This window comes from Elephantulus edwardii, unplaced genomic scaffold (genome assembly GCF_000299155.1).
Source record: "Elephantulus edwardii isolate Elephantulus edwardi_28Jun2011 unplaced genomic scaffold, EleEdw1.0 scaffold00220, whole genome shotgun sequence".
In the NCBI taxonomy this organism is placed as follows: Eukaryota; Metazoa; Chordata; class Mammalia; order Macroscelidea; family Macroscelididae; genus Elephantulus; species Elephantulus edwardii.
The window spans coordinates 3,780,875-3,802,843 of NW_006399970.1; the positions used below are offsets into that span (position 1 = coordinate 3,780,875).

At 40.6% G+C, this 21,969-nt stretch overlaps 1 protein-coding gene across 1 annotated transcript in view; it reads left to right on the forward strand.

Annotated features, from left to right (window-relative positions):
• Positions 1 to 738: 738 nt before the first annotated feature.
• The window catches only part of CHIC2 (cysteine-rich hydrophobic domain 2), a 52,035-nt gene continuing 30,804 nt past the window's right edge, over positions 739 to 21,969 (forward strand). Inside the window, exon 1 of the mRNA XM_006898090.1 lies at positions 739 to 1,198. Coding sequence (XP_006898152.1) covers positions 1,080 to 1,198 — 119 coding nt within the window. The 5' untranslated portion in view covers positions 739 to 1,079. The remainder of the gene's footprint in view (positions 1,199 to 21,969) is intronic.

Sequence of the window (21,969 nt, forward strand, 5' to 3'; positions counted from 1 at the left end):
TTTTTTCATTAAATTTTTTGACTGATATCTCTCTGGGTGTTGATTGTGGATCCAAGTAACATGAAATCTTCAATAACGTCAATTTTTTCTCCACTTAGCATGGTGCTGTTTATTGATACAGTTGTTACGATTTTTCTGGAAAGGAGGAGCTCTGGGAACCTGGTGAATAGAGTTGTGCTGTCAGCTCAGAGGCGAACCATTTGCAGCCACCAGTTGCTCTGTGGGAGAATGATGAGCAATCTCTTCCCTTACGGTTTACAACCTCTGAAAAATTGATGAGGAGTCAGGTGAGTCGGGTTAAAGAACAATGAATTGTGAGCTTGTTTGCTTAGTTTTTTTCTTTTTAAATTAAGAGATTTAATAATGGGATGACAAACAAAGTTAGCATATTGAAATGGCTATCATGCACACAATATGTTCTCCACTCCCTCCAGGGCTTTTAATTGTGTTGGTTTTGGTTAAGAGTTTACTTTGGGTAGAATCCACTCTACGCACTGCTCTGGGAGGAGACAGGGTCAGGCCTTCGGGTGCGCCTATCAGCCCCTCTTCCTAGTTGGCACTCCAGGGCCAGAGGGCTGAGCTGCGCGGTGTCGCGGGTGGGCGCGCGCCCGAGGCACCACCGGCGGTGGGAGCCGAGGCACGAAGGTGGCCTGGGAGCGCGCGAAGGCCGCCCCGTGCGCGTGCCCGCCCCTGCGCCCACGCTCTCGGCCGCACTCCCGGGAAGTCTCGCGATGTCGCAGCCGGCTGCTCCCGCTGCGGGTGGCTGGGGCTGTTGCTGTGGTTGCGAGTTGCTGCTGCTGCGGCGGCGGCGGCAGCGTTAGTGCTGGTGGCGGTGTCGGCCCGAGGCCGAGCGGCTGTTGACATTGTGTTGTTGTTATTGCTGACGGGGATGGCTGAGGCGGCGCCTGGGATCCCGTCTCTTCTGTAGCCGGAGCCGGGAGACAGTCTCGAGCCAACTCAGCGGCCTCTGAGCCGGTGGCAGCAACTCCCCTCCACCCCTGCCGCCTCGCCAGCCGGGACCCCCGCCCCGGCTTCCCGGAGTCAGGCCCCTTCGGGGAGGGGGGCGTCGGAGGCTCAGGATGGCGGATTTCGACGAGATCTACGAAGAGGAGGAGGACGAGGAGCGGGCCCTGGAGGAGCAGCTGCTCAAGTACTCGCCGGACCCGGTGGTGGTCCGCGGCTCCGGTCACGTCACCGTGTAAGGCCCGGAGGAGGGTGAGGGCGAGGACGGGAGGTGCAGGGCTGGGGTGGGCCCCACTTGCACCTCGGGGAGCCCCCTGCTCCCTGGTGGTCCGCCTTTTCTGGGAGGCCTTCGGAGAGAGAAGGCGACCAGGAAGTGAGAACTTGCTTTATTTTCATTTGCGTCGCCTGCCAAGAGGGAACAGAGCCTGCCCTTCCTCGCCCCACACACCCCTTTTTTTTTTTAGCAGGCCCTGCAGGCCCGGACAATGTGACGGGTCCCGGGAACGAGGGCTTTCCTTTAGGGTCCGCTCTGCGGGCCAGCCTGCACCTTCGGGGTGGAAGGATAAGTATTTTTGAGGTGCCTCCCCCTTGTTTTCTCCGCCAGTCTGTGACTCTTCTTTCTCTGCCTTTGAGCCTAGTGACATTATGGGGCCCGAGGCCAGATCGGGGCCACAGAAACCCCAGTGACCATCAGGGATGAGGGTCTCCTTTTCTCCTTTTGGGGGTTCCCCCCAACCCGTCTTGGTCTTCCCAGCTTTCTCCCAGACTTAGTTTCTGCAGAAACGCCAAGTTCTTGTCATTGTTTATTTCAGTGTATATAGAACGACATAAGAAAAGTGCAGGAAGATGCTCTGTTTGCAACGATTTTATTTTATTTTATTTTTTCAAGTAAATGTGACAGACCCCTTCTGCTCAGATTACCGGGAGGATTCATAGTAATCTGAGCCCCTCCTCGGCACGAACTAGGATGGTGCTTCATGTGATAATATTTCCCCTAAATCTAGCAGGCAACGTAGGGGGGGGAAAAGCCCCATACTAAAACAATAGGGCATCTTCATGCCTTTCTGAAGGATCGTGACTAATAAAGGAATGCGAAGACTTGAACCAAATAATGAGCTGCCCGGAAGCAGGAAGTTTGGTAATGTTTGCTGAGAAGTCCAGAGTTTTGTACAAGTTGAAGTGTCTATACTCGTCCTATATTTTTCCCTTTCATGTCAGGCCCCTTGTTCAGATCTGAGATGAAACTTCTGTACTGCTTAGCGCTTGTCATACTTCACCTCTTTAGTACAATACCAGGACCAGCAAGCTTGAGAGGCTCTGGGGCGATGGCATTCGAGCTTGGCCCACAACATGAGTGGGATGTGTGCCATGAGCAACTTGTAGTGAAACAGACTTCTCATAGGCGATTGTCAGCAGAATCCTTGCATTTTTCCGTGCATGATGTGGCCAGACAGATTGTGGTTTGGGTATGCTTATGTAATGCTTTGATGTCGTTAGCACCTGTTAGTTCATGGTCAGGTGACTTAACAGGGTGATACAATGCAAAATTGCTGTTTCAGCATCATGAGAAGACAATGCAATTTATCAGTTACTGTTACTAAGGGTCTTCAACTCTCATCATGATGTGGATTTAGGACATACCACTAAATAATCTGGACAGTGAAGCTGAGCTTCTCACTAGCTTAGAAACCAACTTTTCAGATTTATAACCAGCCAGTTCATGATTCAGTTAATTTTTTAGGATGTTATTACATGGTTTTAGACCGCAGAGTATATGGGTGCTTACTAGAAAGGATTTTTTTGGATTTTCCATGTTGTCATCTTTATGTTCCTCTTGTCAAAGGAAAGGAGCCACATTGCACTGTTTAAAAGGGTGCAGCCATAGTGGTGGAATTTATGTTCTTCAAGGTAAAGAAAACCTGAGTAGTTTGGGATGTAAAAGGAAACTACCATGGGCGAAGTGCTTGGGACCAATAGGTGATCAGTAAATGGGATTATATTTAAGAGATTTGACAGAGCGGGAGAGAATTATTAGTGGTTCTGTCATAGCTGCCCATTAGAATCACTTGGGGAGCTTTTGAAACCTACACTCTGCTTGTGTCTAGCCCAAGCCCACTGAGGACCAAATATATGAAAGAGGGACCCATCCACTTCTTATATATTTATTTAAAATCCCACACGTGGTTCTAATGTGAATAAGAATCAACTCCATTCCCAGGTGTGGAAGGAGGAAAGACACCTTCATCAATAAGCAGTATGCTGTTCTATGTCCGCATTTGATGGAAATTGCTGTGGTGTGCAGTATGATCTTTGCTTAGGAGGTAACACTTAGAGACCCAAACACCATATGCCCAAATAACAGACATCTCCTTCATTAAACTTTCTTTTTTTAAGCTTCACGTAGTCTACCATTTCTTTTCCCCTGCTCATCATAACATTGCAAGACATGTTGCATTTTTTAAAGTTTGAATTTTTCTTTTGAGATTTTTGAAGACTTTTTGGTATCAAGACTGTAAAGTCCTTGAATACGGGAACTGTACTAGTTGATCTTTATTTCTCCATTCTTTAATATAGTGTCTAGAATGTTATTGATCTTGTAATATTTTCTAAATGAATGAAGCCTTGTATACATCACCGACTATTGCCAGAATGGCTAAAGGAATCACTAGTCTCTTTCTTTCTGCATCATCTAACAAAGAGAAACTATTTTAAAAATAAAACTCATATAAAATCACACTGACATGATGTGGTTCTTTTCTTAACAAAGTTTAATACTGGTAAGAAAATGATGAGATGAAGATAGATATTTCTCCCTAGGAATTTTTCTTACTATCTATCACTTGAAATGAAATTTGACCATTTGGTCATACAATCTTACGGAGAAATGTCAAAAGATCTTAAAAAAAAAATCTCAAAACAAAAGTTCAGTATTTAAGAATGCAGCATGTTTTATACTGTTATACTCAGTGGGGGAAAGGAAATGAGCTACATGAAGTTTAAACATACCTTTGTGGAGGTGGTGGTTGTTATAAGGTGCCATCAAGTCAACTGCCACTCTTGGCAACCCTACAAACATCTGCCCTATGCTTTGCCACCCTTGTGAGCTCTGATACGCTCTAGTCCATTGTCAGAGTCACTGTGTCAGTCGAGCTTGTTTAGGGTCTTCCTCTCTTTCTCTGACCCTCTCTCTTTCCTAGCATACCTTTTTCCAAAGACTCCCAGCATGTCATTTTCCAAGGTCTGGTCCCTCCTGACAACACACCCAGAATATGTGAAATGAAGGTTTTCCATTCTTGCCTCCAAGGATCATCCTAGTTGCACCTCCTCCAACATAGACTTGTTTGTTCTTTTGGCAGTCCCTGGGGATATTCTGTACCATGATTCAAGGGCATTGATGATTCTTCTGATATTCTTAATCATTATCCAGCTTTCATATGTATGAGAAGTAATTGAAAAGACCATGCATGGCTGGAATCAAGCATACTTTAATGAAATTGGAACTGACTCATAGCTGACCCTCCAGTGGGTTTTCAGAGGATGTAAATTGAAGGAGAAAATTGCCTGTCTTTTTGCCTCTGAGCCACTTGTGTATTTGAACCATGTGCCTTCTTCGGGTTGTCAGCACAACTCTACCACTTGTTGTTGTTGTTATGTGCCATCGAGTCGCTTGCGACTCATACCGACCTTGTGTACAACAGCTCTAAACTCTGCTCTGTCCTGTGCCAATCTTATTGTCTCCGATACACCCGATTGCCCCCGTCACGGAATCAATCCACCTCCCAGAGGGCCTTCCCCTCCTGTACCTGCCCTCCACCCTCCCAAGCATGATGTCTGTCTCCAGGGACCGGTCTTTCCTCACAACATGACCAAAGTATGTCAGACGAAGTCTCAGAATCCTTGCTTCCAAGGAGCAGCTTGGTTTAATCCTCTCCAAGATGAATCTGTTTGTTTTCTTAGCAGTCCAAACATTTTAATTAGACCAACTTCATTGGAGTAAGAGCTCTTGGAAAGATAGAGAAATATGGTAGTGAACTAAAATTTCCAAGTTTTTACCATATTTGAATTTGAAAATTCACCTGCTGTTTCATAGTTTACAACTTAGTGTTGGATTCCTGCCTACCAAGAAATAAACTTGAGTTTAAAATTGCATGCTAAGTGGAATATAGGGACTAAGTGGTGAAATGTAAATGATGTTTGTTTATGATAATGACTAATGCATCAGATACTTTTTATTACCCTAAGTAATACTAAAAAACTAACTAGCTTTTTATTTGAATTTCTCTCAAATTTTATTTTGTAATTATCATCTTAACAGGTTAAGGAGAATCAGAACATTAGACTACTACATCTTTTTGCATAAAACATATATACCCTGCATAAAAAACTAGTATGTATAGTTTGTGAAAACATGTAACGTAAATGTTATTTGTGTAAAAAACATGATGTTTTCAGAATTCCCTTGGAAGAGAATATTTTCTTTTTATCTGAGTGAAAATGAATAAATCAGGTGAGCTCTGGAGGTTTAGTGGCAAGAAGCTACACTGCAATCCAAGAGGTGCGTGGTTTGAATCTACCAGATGTTCTGCTGAAGAAGGAGGGACAATCTCCTCCTGTACCTGTCAGATCTGATTTAACGGCACACATACACCTCCCCCCAAGTATAAATCATACTGGTTTTTCATTCATACACATAACATTAATTAAAATAGATTAATTATAATATCTGATCAACAGAAGGCAACTTTTTATGTATAGTATGCATATCTTGCTTGTTTTCTAATCTACTATAAAACTAATTTAAGATTGAACTCTCAATAAATGAGCTTTAAATATAACATGTTGCAACAGATGCTCTCTACTATCTTTACTGGTATCTTCTGTGCAAGAGTTTTTGGTGATTTTACATAACTTCTTTCAGAATCCATTTATAAAATCAGATATTCTAACACACTTTCCATGTTTATGCAGCCTAGTGTAATTGTAGAACTAACTAAATCTGCCAGACTATTAGAATCACTAAACACACTTGATCAAAATAGGAATTTTAGGTTATTAGTTCAAATATATAAGTATTCTGGGCCAGGGTGGTGGTGCTTAAATAAAGGAGATTTTAGGCTGATAAATATTGAAACTTTCCTATGAAGTGTGGATAAGGTCTTTTGTCAGCTTATCCTCCAGAGTTTTGGCTTTGTGAGAGGTGCACTCAGAGAACTATGTCTGGGGACTCTCGTGATGACATACCTGCACTTGTTCTCCTTCTAAGGGGTAGTTAGCATGCCAAGAGGACAGTATGGGCTCGAAGTGGAGAGGGACTTTCTCACAGATCCTAGATTTTAAAACGAGTACCTTTGTATAGGGACATCCTTTCGTTTAAAGATATGTGGTGGTTGACAATAATAAGTTCATTGAATTTGAGGAAACATCTCAGTTTTATTTTTTTTGAGCACTGAGTTGACTCCATGTGAATTGAAATTTTTTTACAAGGACCTTGCACAATGATCATTTCCCCTTAAGCCTACATGTCAGAGCAACTCTATGACAATGGGCTTGGTTTTGGATACAGTAAGTGAAGGTCACTTATGCGTGACTTTGGGCTTTGAGGGTTGCCTACCTTTGTTTTTTTGAAGGGGATGTTTAACAAGCTTCCTGCCAAGGCTTCTTGTTTTACTCTCTTTGATCTTGCAAGTAGTTCTAATGTATTTTTTTATTCTCCTAAGTAATTCCTGTAGACCCTGTTGTCTACTTCTGCCCTTTATTAACCACTCAGTTGCAATTTGAAATAGCTGTGTGTTAGTTATATATTGTAAACCAACTGTATGCTCTCTCTTAACCCAGAGAACACTAGTCCTGTAGTTGAGTCAGTTCTGACTCATACAAACCCCAGGAGTGTAAGTGTAGAATGGTGCTGCGTGGAGTTTTTAGTAATAGATTACCAGGACTTTCTTCTGAGTGGGCTTCTGAGAGGGCTTAAACCATGGACCTTTTGGGTTAGCAACTGACTGTGCCACTTAGAGGTTCTAAAATTTATTTGGCATCATTGTATATCTTTATAAGAGTCATATAAATATGGAGAATTCATTGAACTAAGTATAAATTCTGTATTCAAAAATCCTTTTCCCCAGTATGGTATTGATAAAGTAATTGGTTGCATCACTTGAATCCCTCTATCACCAAAAGTTAATACTATGAGTTTTAACCAATACACATTTACATAGAACTTTGAATGTCTATACAACATACATGATTATTGTTGTTAGGTGCCTCATTGTGCTATTGTGACTCATAGCAACTCTGTCAGTAACAGATCTGACCCTTGCCCTATCCTTCACCCTCTTCGTGATCTCTGAATATGCTCAGCCCATTGTCACAGTCATTATACCAATCCATTTTGTTGAGGGTATTCCTCTCTTTCTCTGACTCTCTACCTTCCGCAACATGTATTTTTTCTAAGAACTGGCCCTCTTGACAACATGCTCAAAACATATGAGACAAATTTTCACCCTTCATCCCTCTAAGGAACTTCTGGTTGCTCTTTTTCCAAGACATAGTTGTTTAGTCTTTTGACAGTCTATATCTATAGGATATTTGGTACTTTTCCCCCAGCATCACAATTCAAAGACATTGATTCTTCTTTGGTCACTCTTATTCATTGTCTAATTTTTTTAGATGCATTGGAAGTAATTGAAAAGACCATGGCTTGAGTCAGGAGCACCAGTCTTGACATTGTTGCTTTTAAGTACTTTGGAGAAATCCTTGACAGCAGGTTTCTCCAATGCTCACATCTGTTGGTTTCTTGACTGCTGTACTGTGAGTGTCGATTGTGGATTCAAGTCAAATGAAGTAATTAACAACTTCAAAATTTTATCCATCTATCATGATGTTACCTGCTGGTACAATGATGAGGATTATTATTTTCTTGATGTTAAGATGTAACCCGATTGAAGTCTGTAGTCTTTGATCTTTTAGAACAAGTACTTCAAATTCTCCTTGAGCAAGCAAGATTGTGTTATCTGCGTAACTTAGGGTGTTGATGAGTCTTTCTCCAGACCTGATTCCATATACTTCTTCATGTAGTCCAGCTTGTCAAAATGATTTGCCTAATATACAGATTGAGTAGATATGGAAAAAGGACACAACCCTGACATGACACATTCTTTTTTTTTTGTTTTAAACTATGCAGCATTCCCTTGTTCTGTTCAGACTCCACCTTCTTGGTCTATGTATAAGTTTCATTTGAGCACATATATAGTAATCTGTTGATAGTATAAAGTATTTTAGAATAGAAAATCAGTAAAATATTACAATATTATAGGATTGGAAATAGCGATAAGTTTATGTTAGTGATGAGTTTTGTGGATAGATATATTCAATATATGTTGCAAATAAATCATAGTATTTTTCCTCTGTTTCATAAATGAGATTATGTTTTCCCAGGGCTTACTAAAGGTACTGTCCATGGAATAATCAGTACTCTTCTCTGACAACACAACTAAAAGGCATCAGTTCTTCTGTCATCCTTACTCATGGTCAAACTCTCAGATGCATAGCAAGTGAATGAAAAGACCAGCCTGAACCAGGCACACCTTATCCCATGGAATGCGAAAAGAACGAACAGATGTGTCTTGGACAAAGTACAACCAGAGTGCTCTTTGGAAGCAAAGATGACAAAACTTCATCTCACATCCTTTGGGCACGCCACTTCAAGAGGCTATCCCTTGAAGAGGGACATCATGCTTGAAAAAGTGGAAGGTCAACAGAAGAGAGGGAGACCCCCAGTGAGATGGATTGGTACAGTGACTTCAACAATGGGCTTAAGTATTTGAGAAATTTTGAGGATGACACAGGATAGGACGGGGTTCAGATCTTTATTCATATGGTTGCTGTGAGTTGTACTTGACTTGATGGTGCCTAACAACAATTGAAGGTGCTCTGTTGATGTAATCTGTGATGTGTAAAGTGTGATGTTGAACAAAAAGCTAAGCATCTTGTATGGTTCAAATCCACCAGCCACATCAAGGAAGAAAGATAGGCAATCTCTTCCTAGTAAGATTTATAGCATCGATATGAGCCAGAACCCACTCTGTCAGTGAACTCTGTGTTTGAGACGTAACTGAAGCCAACATTGTTGAGACTTTAGTTGTTGTTGTTGTTGTTATGTGCTATTGAGTTACCTGCAACTCATAGCTAACCTATAAGCAATAGCTCTAAACTCTGCTCTAACCTGAGCCAATCTCATCGTCTCTGACAAACTCTATCCCATTTCCCCAGTCACTGGGTCAATGCATCTCATCCAGGGTCTTTTCTGTACTGTCCCTACACCTTTCTAAGCATGACGACCTTCTACAAGGACTGGCCCCTCCTGGCAACATGCCCAGAGTATGTCATCCAGAGGTTGACAACCCTACCTCTAAGGAGCAATTTGGTTTTACACTTTGTAAAACAGGCCTCTTTGAATTCTTGGGAGAATTTAGTTATAAAGTTAAAATTGATTTACTGAACTTTAAAACTTGTATATATGTCTCGAGATCCTGGATTCTATATCTTCTGGATTAACAGTATACTTTCAGGTCTATCTTTCTTCTTAAACTGAGTCATGTTGTGTTCAAATATATATATTGAGAGGACTAGATAAATTTAAAGCAGTTATTTATTTATATGGATGGAAAAGCTGTTAGTTTCTTCATAGCTATGACTTTATCTCCAGGATTAGGTAAATATACGGTTGCATTGAACTCTGAGGTCAGCAGTAGAAAACAAATGCTGTCTTCATTTGCTTTCTACAAATAGTGTTAAATTTGAGTCTGAAGTTTCTGTATAAATATGCCCAGAGGTCTTGTCACACGTGTAGAAAACATCCTGTGAATCTTTGTGTTTAGACAGGTTGAGTGCCTGTTGTTGTTGTTGTTATGTGCCGTCGAGTCGTTTTCGACTCATAGCGACCCTATGCACAAAAGCCCTAAACCCTGCTTTATCCTGTGCCAACCGCACTGCCTCTGACACACCCATCCCGATTACCCCAGTCATCGAATCAATCCATCTCATAGAGGGTCTTCCCCTCCTGTGCTGTCCCTCCACCCTCCCAAGCATGATGTCCCTCTCCAAGGACACATCCCTCCTGGCAACATGTCCAAAGTATGTCAGACGAAGCCCCAGAATCCTTGCCTCCAAGGAGCAGCTTGGTTTAATCCTCTCCAAGATGAATCTGTTTGTTTTCCTGGCAGTCCATGGTACATTCAGTACTCTTCTCCAGCACCACAGCTCAAAAGCATCCACTCTCCTTCTGTCCTCCCTAGTCATTGTCCAACTCTCTGATGCATAACAAGCGATTGCAAATACCATGGCCTGTATCAGGGGCACCTTAGTCTCCAGAGAGACACCGTTGCTCCTGAGTACTTTAGAGAGGTCCCTAATAGCAGACTTTCCCATCGCAATACACTTTTTGATTTCCTGACTGCTGGTGCCAAGAGTGTTGACTGTGGAGCTGAGCAAACTGAAGCTGTGAACAATCTCAATCTCTTTGCCATCCATCCTGACGCTGCCAATTGGTTCAGTGGTGAGAATCTTTGTCTTCTTGACATTGAGTCTCAGTCCATACTGAAGGCTGCAGTCCTTGACCCTTCGCAGCAAGTGCATGAGGTCCTCCTCAGTATCAGCAAAGCAGGGTTGTGTCATCTGCATAACGCAGATTGTTAATAGATCTTCCACCAATCCTGATGCCACAATTCTCCTCATAGAGCCCAGCCTCTCGGATAATCTGCTCTGCATACATGTTGAAAAGGTATGGAGACAGGGTGCATCCCTGGCGTACACCCTTCCCAATTTTGAACCATGCAGTGTTACTCTGCTCTCTTCTGACTACTGCCTCTTGGTCCAAGTATAGGTTTCGCATTAGCACAATTAAATATTCTGGGATTCCCATTCTTCGCAGAGTCAGCCACAGTTTGTTATGATCCACACAGTCAAATGCCTTTGCATAATCAATGGAACACAGATAGACATTCTTCTGGTATTCTCTGCTTTCAGCCAAGATCCATCTAACATCAGCAACAGTATCCCTAGTACCACGTCCCCTTCTAAACCCAGCCTGGACTTCTGGCAGTTCTCTGCTGATGTGCTGTTCTAATCATTTTTGGATAATCTTCAGTAGAATCTTGCTTGCCTGTGAAATCAATGACACTGTTCTGTAGTTTCCACACTCAGTTGGGTCACCTTTCTTTGGAATGGGAACAAATATAGATCTCTTCCAGTCAGTTGGCCAAGTGGTTGGTTGAGTGCCTATGAATCAAAAAAACCCAGAACTAAATTCCTAATCTTCCTACTAAAGAAGGAGCTCTGGTGGCTTAGTCAGTGAATTGAGCTGCCCCAGCTGTGCTGAGGAAGAAAGGTGGGCAGTCTTTCCCCATGTGACAGCTTCTGAACACCTGCTAGAGGGTCAGCTGTGAGTTAACTTGATGGCACATAACAACAACAACATAAATCAGCTTTAGTTGTAACTTTCTTATTCTCAACTGATAGTCAATCCATTATCCTAGATGAGGAATCTTTGAATCATCCTTAATGTTGCTCTATCTTTTACTCTGTTCAACTCGCTAGGAACCCATTGGCTCTATCTTCAAAATATCTTTAGAACCTGACACTTCTCACTCCTGCCTCTCCTGATGTGAGTCTCCGCTGTCCCTCTTCTTTTACCTTTGCACTTTTTCCCTTTCCCTCCACCATTTCAGTCTTCTTGACACATCTGCCTTAAGTGGTTCTTCTCAAACTTAAGTCTGTTCATGTCTCTTTATAAAATTTCTTAAAGACCTTTATGTTTTGGGTTGTTGTTTTTTTTTTTTCTCTCTCTCTCTCTCACATTGTGTACCATCGAATCAGATCTGACTGGCATAGGAGGAGATTTTCCCTCCTCTAGCAGAGCATCTGGTGGATTCGAAATGCACGCCTTCGGGATTGCAGCCCAACATCTTGCTACTAGGCCACCAGAGCTCCCTGAAGACTTTGATGTCTTTTTAATGGCTGACAGGGCCCTACATGATCTATCTCTTCTGCTATCTCCTGTGATCTCCCCCTGGTTACTCCACTCTGGTCAAACTGGCTTCCTTCCTATTCCTGTGATACCCTAGGCACCCTCTTACCTAAGGCTTTTGTACTGGTTCATTCTCTCAAAGGGCTTATTCTTTTACCTTTGTCAGATCTTCTCAGTTATATTCTTCAGGAGGCCTCTATTCCTCATTTAAAATTATAACACAATCTCAACACAAGCCTGCAGTTGATTCGGAAGCAACTTGTACTTCCCCCTTATCCTGCTCTTTTTCTTTTTTTCATAGTGCTTCCTTATCAGAAGTTGAGATGAGCTGTACTTGTTAAAAGAGTACAAAGTTTTGACAAGAATAACGTTGTTTTTCTAGATATTTTATCACGTTTGTCCTTTGTGTAGGAAGTGAACTCTGAAAACCTTGCTAGTTGGGTTTTAGATTGTTTTTCCGTAAAAGCTTTGGAGGACAGCATTTGGTTTAGGGGCCATATGAGGCACTAAGGATGTCATAGCCCGTGATACATGGATCTTAGCCGAAAGTCGTGAGTACCAGAAGAATGTCTATCTGTGTTCTTTGACTGGGCAAAGGCATTTGACTGTGTGGGTCACAACAAACTGTGGCTAATCATGAGAAGAATGGGAATCCAAGAACACAATTGCATTCATGTGAAACCTATGCTTGGACCAGAATCAGTAGTCAGAACAGGGCAAGGAAACACTGCATGGTTCAGGATCTGGAAAGATGTGCATCAAGGATGCATCCTGACTCTATACCTTTTCAATTTATATACAGAACAGATCATGTGGGAGGCTGGACTTTATTAGGAAGAATGTGACATCAGGATTGGAGGAAGATTCATCAACAACCTGCATTATGCCCATGATAGAACCTTGCTTACTGAAACTGAGGAGGACATGAGGCGTTTGCTGCAAAAGGTCAAGGAGGCGTTTTTCAATATGAATTGAAGTTCAACATCAAGAAAACAAAGATTCTCACCACTGGGCTGATTGATAGCATCATGATAGATAGAAAGGAGATTAAGATTGTTAACAATTTCAGCCTTCTTTGTTCCACAATCAACATTCTTCGTACCAGCAGTCAGGAAGTCAGAAGACGAATTGCACTGGAAAAGTCTTCTCCCAGGGACCCCTCTAGAGTGCTAAAGAGCAATGATGTCATTCTGGAGACTAAGGTGCTCTAGATCCAGGATGTGGGCTTTGCCTTTATTTGTTATGCATCAGAGAACTGGATGACTAAGGATGATTTAAGAAGAATCGATGCCTCTGAGTTGTAGTGCTGGAGAAGAGTGTTGAACATACTGTGGACTGCCAAGAGAACAAACAGGTCTGTTTTAGAGAGGGTGAAATGAAGCTTCTCCTTGGAGGCAAGGATTTTTAAATTCTCTCCCACATCCTTTGGGCACATGGCAAGGAGGGAGTTGTCCTTGGAGAAGGGCATTATGCTTAGAAAGGTGGAGGGGTAGTGCGGGAGAGGAAGACCCAGGATAAGATGGATTGACTCAGAGACTAGGGTAATGGGAGTAAGTCTGTCAGAGACAATGAGATTCACAGCTATTGTACATAGGGTAGGGTTGCTATAAGTTGCAGGCAACTCAATGGCACATAGCAATAATAACATAGCCTTGAGAGGGCAGTTGCTTCCCTGAGACAAACCCAAAATGAAGATTTGCTTTCCTAAATGAATATATCTAGTTGATAACTGAATTTGGTTTAGAATTCATGTACTTTGTCTTTTGTCTCTCTTGTGTTTTTCTTCTGTTTTTAACAAAGTAACTCTTGTGCTTTTAAAAAAAAATCCTGCTTGGATTTCTGTCCTATTCCTTGCTAGTAGTAGCTGCCAACCCTGGCTTTCCTGAACCCCTTCCTTCTGGTTGGTACTCTGCTTCTGCCATGCCAACCTCCAACCTCAAAGAGAATGGAAAAAAGTTGCAAAGTCTTTGATTAACATTGGCCAGTTTTATAATTGCTTATTTTATTTGCTCTGCTAAATACCGTCTTTGAGGAGAATACTTGTGAAATAATTTTGAGCTAGACATTTTCTAATTAATCTAGTATGAATATTTAAATATTAATATTGTATACTTTATTAGAATGATAATGACCATATTAAAAAAACCACAGTAGACAGTTACATTGTTTTACAGTACTAAAAGCTGGTTAAGACTTATTGTGGAGTTTATGCCATATGGTGGTGGATTATATTTATCAACATTTATTGAATTCAGACTCACTGCTGTCTTGTCAATTGTGATTCACGGTGACCCTCTATCCAGTTTTAGAGGCTGTTGCTCTTGATGGGAGGAGACTGCCCATTTCTCTCCTGATAGGGCATAGCCTTTTGGTTAACAGGGAAAACTCTCTCATCCCTGTTTTATATCTGGGGAAACTGAGGCTCAGAAAAGATAATTCACTTCCTGAAAGTGACATATTTATAAAAATAACTGGATTTATGTCAGGATTTCAAGCTCGGTAGTTTGGCTCCAGAGCCTGTCTGCTTAAATGCTTTTGCTTTGCTGAATTCCAACCACTTACAAATTACACACACACACACACACACACACACACACACACACACAATGTCCTACTACATATAAGGTCATAATGAGTTAGAATTGACTGAACAGCAATTAATAATTAATAATAGCGTAGTTAAACATTATAAAATCCTCTAATACTTAGAGGTTTTAGGTACAAATGTGAAAAATTAAACGTTTGTTTTTCTAGATCCATATGGTAAAGAATTTATTATATGTTGTTGAGTTGGCTACAGCTCACAGGGACCCTATGAACAAGAGATCAAAACTGTGCTCCTCACTATCTCTGCCGTGCTCAAGACCATTGTTGTCGTGTCTGTGTCATTCTGTCTGATTGAGGATCTTCCTCTCTCTGTTGCTGACTCCATTTTTGCTAGTATGGTGTCTTTTTTCCAAAGACTGGCCCCTCCTGACAGCAACAGTGTATGTGTGATGAAGTTCAATCATCTTTGCTTCAAGGATCATCTTAGATTCCTTTCCTCCAGTACAGACTTATTTTGTTCTTTTGGCAGTCATTGTTAAATTTCAGTACTCTTGGAAAACTCCACAAGACAAAGACATCAGTTCTTTTTCAGGTGTTTTCACTTGTTATCCTACTTTCAGATGCATATGAAGCAATAGAAAGTAGGATTGCTTGGATCAAGGTTCATCTTACTTTTTAAACTGACACCTTTGCTCTTTAGTACTTTAAAGAAGTCCTGATAGTAGCTTTGTCCAGTCCTACAAGCCTTGGGATTTATTTTTTTTTTTTACTTCAGGTACTACCATAGAGGGTCAGAGAAAGACCCTCAGTGAGATGAATTGACACAGTGACTATAACAATGGACTTGAAGATGTTGGCGATCATGAGGACGGCACAGGATAGGACAGAATTCAGATCTGTTGTTTATATAGCACTGTGAATTGTATACTCGATGGCACAAAAAACCGTAACAAATACCAGCATGTGTATACTGATTTTGAATCTAAAGAAAATTAAATCCTTGACAAACTTAAGGATTTATTATTAATTACTCTTCGATTTAGGACACTCTGGTGGTTTAGTGGTAATGAGTTTTGCTGTCAACACAAAAGACAGGCTGTTCAAATCCACCAGCTACTCCTTTAGAGAAAAAGGGACAGTCCCCTCCTCTGCGGTTTATAGCTTCTGAAAACCCACTAGAGAGTCAGTACCAGCTGAACAGTAGATAACCACAAAAACACTCTTCAGTTTGATTTCTTTTTAAAAGAGAAAGATCTTCCATCTCTCTTAAGTCCCAAGTATATTTTTCACTTTCCATTGTTTGGTGCCATTGGGTCAGCTCTGACTTGTTATGTAACCCAGGGTACAACAGAATGAAACTTGACCCTGTGCAATTCTTACCATCTCTGTTGTGCTTAAAATGGAAGCCCATTGTTGCAATCACTGTGTCAATCCATTCCATAGACGTTCTTCATCTCTTTCACCAACTCTGCTTTTCCAAGCATGATGGCTTGACCCCTCCTGATAATGAAAATGTCTGAGATGAAGTCAGACCATCCATACTAGCTTCTGAGGAGCAGTCTATGTGTCTCCCAAGACACAGATTTGTTTGTTCCTTTGGCCGTCTGTATCATATTCTTGGCCAACACCCCAATTCAAGGGCATCAGTTCTTCTGACTTCCTTAGTCATTGCCCAACTTTCACACGCATATGAGACAATTGAAAATACCATGGCTTGAGTCAGGTGTGCCCAAGGAGATGACCTCCGTGAGTATTCAAAGAGTTGAATTAATATACTTGCTTATGAACAAAAAAGTCTGGAGATTTGAGTCTACAATTCTAGTCTACTCAGGGGTGCCTTAGAAGAAAGGCCTGGAGTCTTGCTCCCCCACACCCCCTCTAGTCATTGATAACCTATTGGGCACAGTTGTACTTTGATACACATAAGGCCACCATGAGATGTAGTTGACTTTGTGGCTACTGGTACTCATGATTTAAAGGGATAAACTTCTCTGTGCTTACAAAGAAATCATCTGGAGACATTGTTGATGGATCTCTGAAGTTGGGTTAGAGAGATTATCAAAGTTCCGTAGCTCTTGCGTAGCAACTTCTTCACCTCATCTGTAAAATGAAATGCTGGGACTGAATTCCTGTGGTGTCTTCAAGCTCTCAACTTCTGAGATTCTTTTTGAACCCACTTGGTGTTCTGTGGTACACCACTCCTGTAAGACTCATGGGGCAGAGTTCTGTGCACTATAGGGTAACTATGAGTCAGACTCAATAGCACACAACAGTAATCTCAAAATTAAAGAGGAAAAAAATTTTGTTTCTAGAACAGCAGAATCTCATTTTGGTCTTTTTTCTTAATTATTCTTAGTAGTACCTTAATGTTTAGGGTGAAAGTTAGCAGAACAAACTAGGTATCCCTTTAACAATTTTTATAAAAATTATTTCTTCTCATTGGTTAAATTGATTTCCAGTGTGTCAGCAGTCTCATTATTGTCATTTAATTTGTTCTATTTCTGTTAATCTAGCTTAGCTTCTCTTCTTTTCCTTCTCATCTTTGCTTTTGGGTAAGTGTTGACAGTTTGTTCTCATGTACATAGTTAATTATTTAAGGGAGCACATTACTCAGAGGTGATGCTGTTTATTTTATAAGCCAATCTATGATTTAACTGAAGGGCAACTTGTAGAAGTAGCCTCAGCGAAAAATCCCAAGGGCATCTTAGGGCAAGACAAGAGTCTCTGAGTATACTCTTTACTGGTCCAACAAATCTGGCATCTTTTAGGGATTTGAGTTTTGTTCTATATTTTTTTTTCCCCTTTCCTCTCTGGGACTCTTCTATTATGTCTCTGTTGAGAATGATTGGCATTGTTAACCAAGCACCATCTTGTTCTCCTAATCCTAGGTTAGAAAAGAGTGTGATTCGGGTTAGTGATCCTTGGATTAGTTTTCTTTTTTTGAGTCTTTGGTTTCCTTCATTCTCTTTTGCGTCTTATGATTACTCTATCTCCTCAGATAGCATCTTGCAAGCTTTTAGGGTCCCAGGCATCCTCCTCACCAAACTAAATGTAGAACATTATCTTTGTGAACTATAGTATTCCTCACCAAACTAAATGTAGAACATTATCTTTGTGAACTATAGTATTCCAGTTCACTAACCTATCTCCTAAGGTGATGGTCCCAAGCCTTTGACCAAGGAAACTAATTCTGCCTGTGTGTTGGATATATTGTTTGAAGCCTCAATAACTGTGCCTCCTATGTGATTTGTTGTATATGTGGATATATAGCATATACAAATATATCTGCTGTCAGGGTCCTCACCAAGGCACTGGAGAGCAATGATGTAATTTTAAAGACTAAGGTGCACCTGGTTAAAACCCTAGTCATTTTACTTACTTGCTTTGCATCTGAAGGTTGGACATTGAATAAGGATTACAGAAGAATTAATGTCTTTGAGTTGTGGAAACTAGTATTTGAAGAACATGATATTTTAATTAAGGGAAGCTTCATCAATAATATAAAATATATATAAAATCCTTGCTGAAGGATCCTTGTTGAAAATCAAAGAAGACTTGAAACACTGATAAAGTTTAAAGACAATAGACTTCAGTATGGATGTATGAATTTTACCTCACAATCTAAACAACAGTTCTCACAACTAGAATAATAAACAACATAAATGGATAGAAGATTGAAATTGAAAAGGATTTAATTTTACTTGGATCCACAATCAAAATGAAAGTCAAATGACGTATTACAACTGCCAAATCTACTAAAGACCTTTTTAAAGGGTTAACAAGCAGTGATGTCACTTTGAAGGTTAAGGTGCAACTAACATAAGCCATTGTATTTTCAGTTGCCTTATGTGCGTATGAAAATTGGAAAATGAGTAAGGCAGACTAAAGAATTGAGAGTTTTGAATTGTGCAGAGTATTGAAAACACCGTAAACAATCAGAACAAACAAACATGCAGCTGAGAATGTTCCTTAGATAATGAGACTTTGTCTTATACTTTAGACATGTTATTAAGAAAGATAGGATATTATTTTCATGACAAGAGTACAGAAAAAGAAATGCATATTAAAGTGGCCTGTGAACTCAGGGTGGGGATTATATAACAATGAAAGAATTTTTTTTTCTTCAAAGAGAAAAATGAGCTTGGGGGGATGGGCAGGGAGGAAAATATGCAACAATGAATGGGGGGAATTAAATGGAAAGAATATGCTGTTAATATGCATTAAAAAACAAACAAACTAGTTCCTGGAGAAAGATACGGAATCAAGAGAAAGTAGAATGTCACTGAAAAAGAAGACTTTCAGTGAAATGGATTGACAAGGATGTCTGCAGCAGGGGACTTGTACAGCAGAGATTATGGAATTAATGCAACTTGACACTGCTTATGAGAAACTACAATAATACTGACTAATGACCAAGAGCATCTTTTGATTTGTCATCATCAAGATTTTTCTCAATCTGTAAGCTCTTTATTTACTCTCATGGTAAAATCTTTTGATGAGCATAATTTTTAAGATGGCCTACTTATCTGCTATCTTCTGTTATGTTTGCATTTTTCCCCCCACCCCTATGTTTGCATTTTGAGCTTCATTTCATGGATTAGATGAGCAATCAATTTGTGTTAAGATTTACAGACTTGAAAACCCCATGGTGGGTCCCTATGAGTTGATATTGACTGAACAGCAGTCAATTTGAGTTTTGACCTTATCTTCATTAACTTTTAGGTCCTTGATCCATTTTGAGTTATATTTGTGTGTAGTGTGGGATAGGAACCATGATTTATTTTTGTATTATATGTATAAATAATGAATGTTGCTAGCACCATCTGTTAAAAAGACAGTTTTTATTCCCCATTGAATGAACACTGATCCTATGTCAAATATCACCTCCCTTTAGGTGAATGGATTTCCACTTTGTTCTGAAATATTGCTTTGTTCTGTTCAGGGCTTCCCCCCCACCCCCATAGAACTAAAAAAACCCCTCATTGCTGTTGAGTTGGAACTGACTCAGCTGACCTTACAGCAGTTTTCAGGAGGCTGTAAATTGCTCAGGAAGAGATTGCCCATCTTTTCTTCCACAGAGCCCCGGGTGGATTTGAACCCCTAAAGAAGTGCTGCCTTTGGGTTAGCAGTGCAGCTCCCCATGGGCTGTGCTGCCAGAGTACCCTTTCCCATATAAAGTTTGAGATTAATTTTTCCATTTTGTTAAAGTATGCTGTTGGTATTTATATTGAGATTGCTTTATAACTCTAGATTCCTTCTGATAGTAGTGACATTTTTATGATGTTAAATCTAATCTATGATCATGGAAGACTTTTCATTTGTTAGATTGCTTTAATTTCTTTGAGTAGTTTCTTGATTTTCCTTGTCATTTTCTTACTTTTAGTCTTTTACATTCCTGTTTAAGTCTTTTATCCTTTTGGTTACTATTGTACGCGATACTATGTTTTTAATTTTTTTTTTCTTTCAGTCTTACTTGGAGAGGAACCCGACTGTTTTGTTTCTGTGTGCTGATCTTGTGGATCAAACTCTTCTGGAGTTTTCTATGTATAGGATTATGTCATCAGCAAATAAGCATAAGATTTCTGTTCCAGTTTGAATATTCTTTATTTCTCTTTCTTGCCTTGTTGCTCTAGCTGAACCCTTCCCTATCCTGAGCCAATCTCACTGTCTCTGATACGCCTGTCCCCTATACCACAATCACTGTGCCAATCCATCTCATCCAGGGTCTTTGTCTCCTGTGCTGACCCTCCATGCTTCCAAGCTTGTCTTTCTTCATGGACTGGTTGGTCCCTCCTGGCAACATGCCCAAGGTATATATGTGACAGAGCTTCAAAATCCTTGCTTCCAAGGAGCAACCCGGTTTATCCTCTCCAGAACAGACCTGCTTGTTCTCTTGGCAGTCCATGATATGCTCAGTACTCTTCTCCACCACCACACCTCAAAGATACCAATTCTTTTTCTGTCATCCTTAGTTGTCCAGCTCGCTGATGCATATAACAAGGAATTGCAAAGACCATGGCCTGAATCAGGACCACTTTAGTCTCTAGAGTGACATTGTTGCTTTTCAGAATTCTAGAGAGGTCCCTGACAACAGACTTTTCCAGTGCAACTCATCTTTTGATTTTCTGGCTGCTCATGCCAAGACTGTTGATTGTAGAGCTGAGCAAGATAAAATTGTTAACATTCTCTTCTCCATCCTTCATGATGTTGTCAGTTGACCCCAGGGTGAGAATCTTTGTCTTGATGTTGAGCTTCAATCTATATTCCATATTGAAGACTGCAGTCCCTGACCTGCTGCAGATGCTTCAGGTTTTCCTCAGTTTGGGCAAGCAAGGTTGTGTCATCTACATAATGTAGGTTGTTGATAAGTCTTCCTCCAATCCTGATTCCACATTCTTCTTCATAAAGTTCAGCCTCCTGAATGATCTTTAACTAACCTGATTTATAACTTTTGACTTCCTCAATATGGTTATGTGTGGTCTGTGAGCTGTCGCATGGGATTTTGGACCCAATAAAATAAGATTGGTATTAGGATGAGTAGATAGTGATGTGGGAGCATGGGGGACATGTCTGACCTCATAGGAATTGGTTTTGTGGCAGTGGTGGTGTTGATGTTGTTGGTGGAGAGAGTTCCCCTTTTGAAGATGGTACAAGTCAGGCACAATTGCTCTTTTTACACAATTATTGTGTCAGTCCATTTTGTTGAAGGTCGTCTTCTTTTTGTCTGACCTTCCACTTTTCCAAGCATAAGGACTGGCCCCTCTAACACCATACCCAAATTATGTGAGGTGCAGATTCACAATTCTTACCTCCAAGGACCACCCTGGTTGCACCTTCTCAAAAAATAGTTGGTTTTTTGGCAGTCCCTGGGTATTCAGTACTCTTCTCCAACACCACAATTAAAGGCATTAACTTTTCTTCTGTCACTCATTTTTCCATTGTCCAACTTTCAGATGCATAGCAAGTAATTGAAAAGACCATGACTTGAACTAGGCACATGTTCATTTTTAAACATACATGATAGGGGGGGTTTTTTTGCATTTTTAAGAGATCTTTAACAACAGGTTTTCCCAAGACAACATGTTTTGATTTCTTGACTGCTGATACCAAATGCATTGGTAAAGTAGATCTACTTTATACCAAATCAAAGATTTCAAATAGCAAACCAAGGTGATGGTATTACATTTTAAAAAATGCTTTAAAAATAGTGTTGTTTTGTACCATTGAGTTGGAATAGCTGACCCTCTAGCAGGTTTTCAAAGGCAATTTAATTGTACAGGAGGAGATTGTCCACCTTTTTCCTGCAGAGCAGCTGGTGGATTTCAACTGCTTGCCTTCAGGATTGCAGTGCATCTCCTTATCACAAGGCCACCAGAGTTCTCTTTAAAAGTATTAATAATTTTTTAAAAACTATTAATAATTATATCCACTGAAAA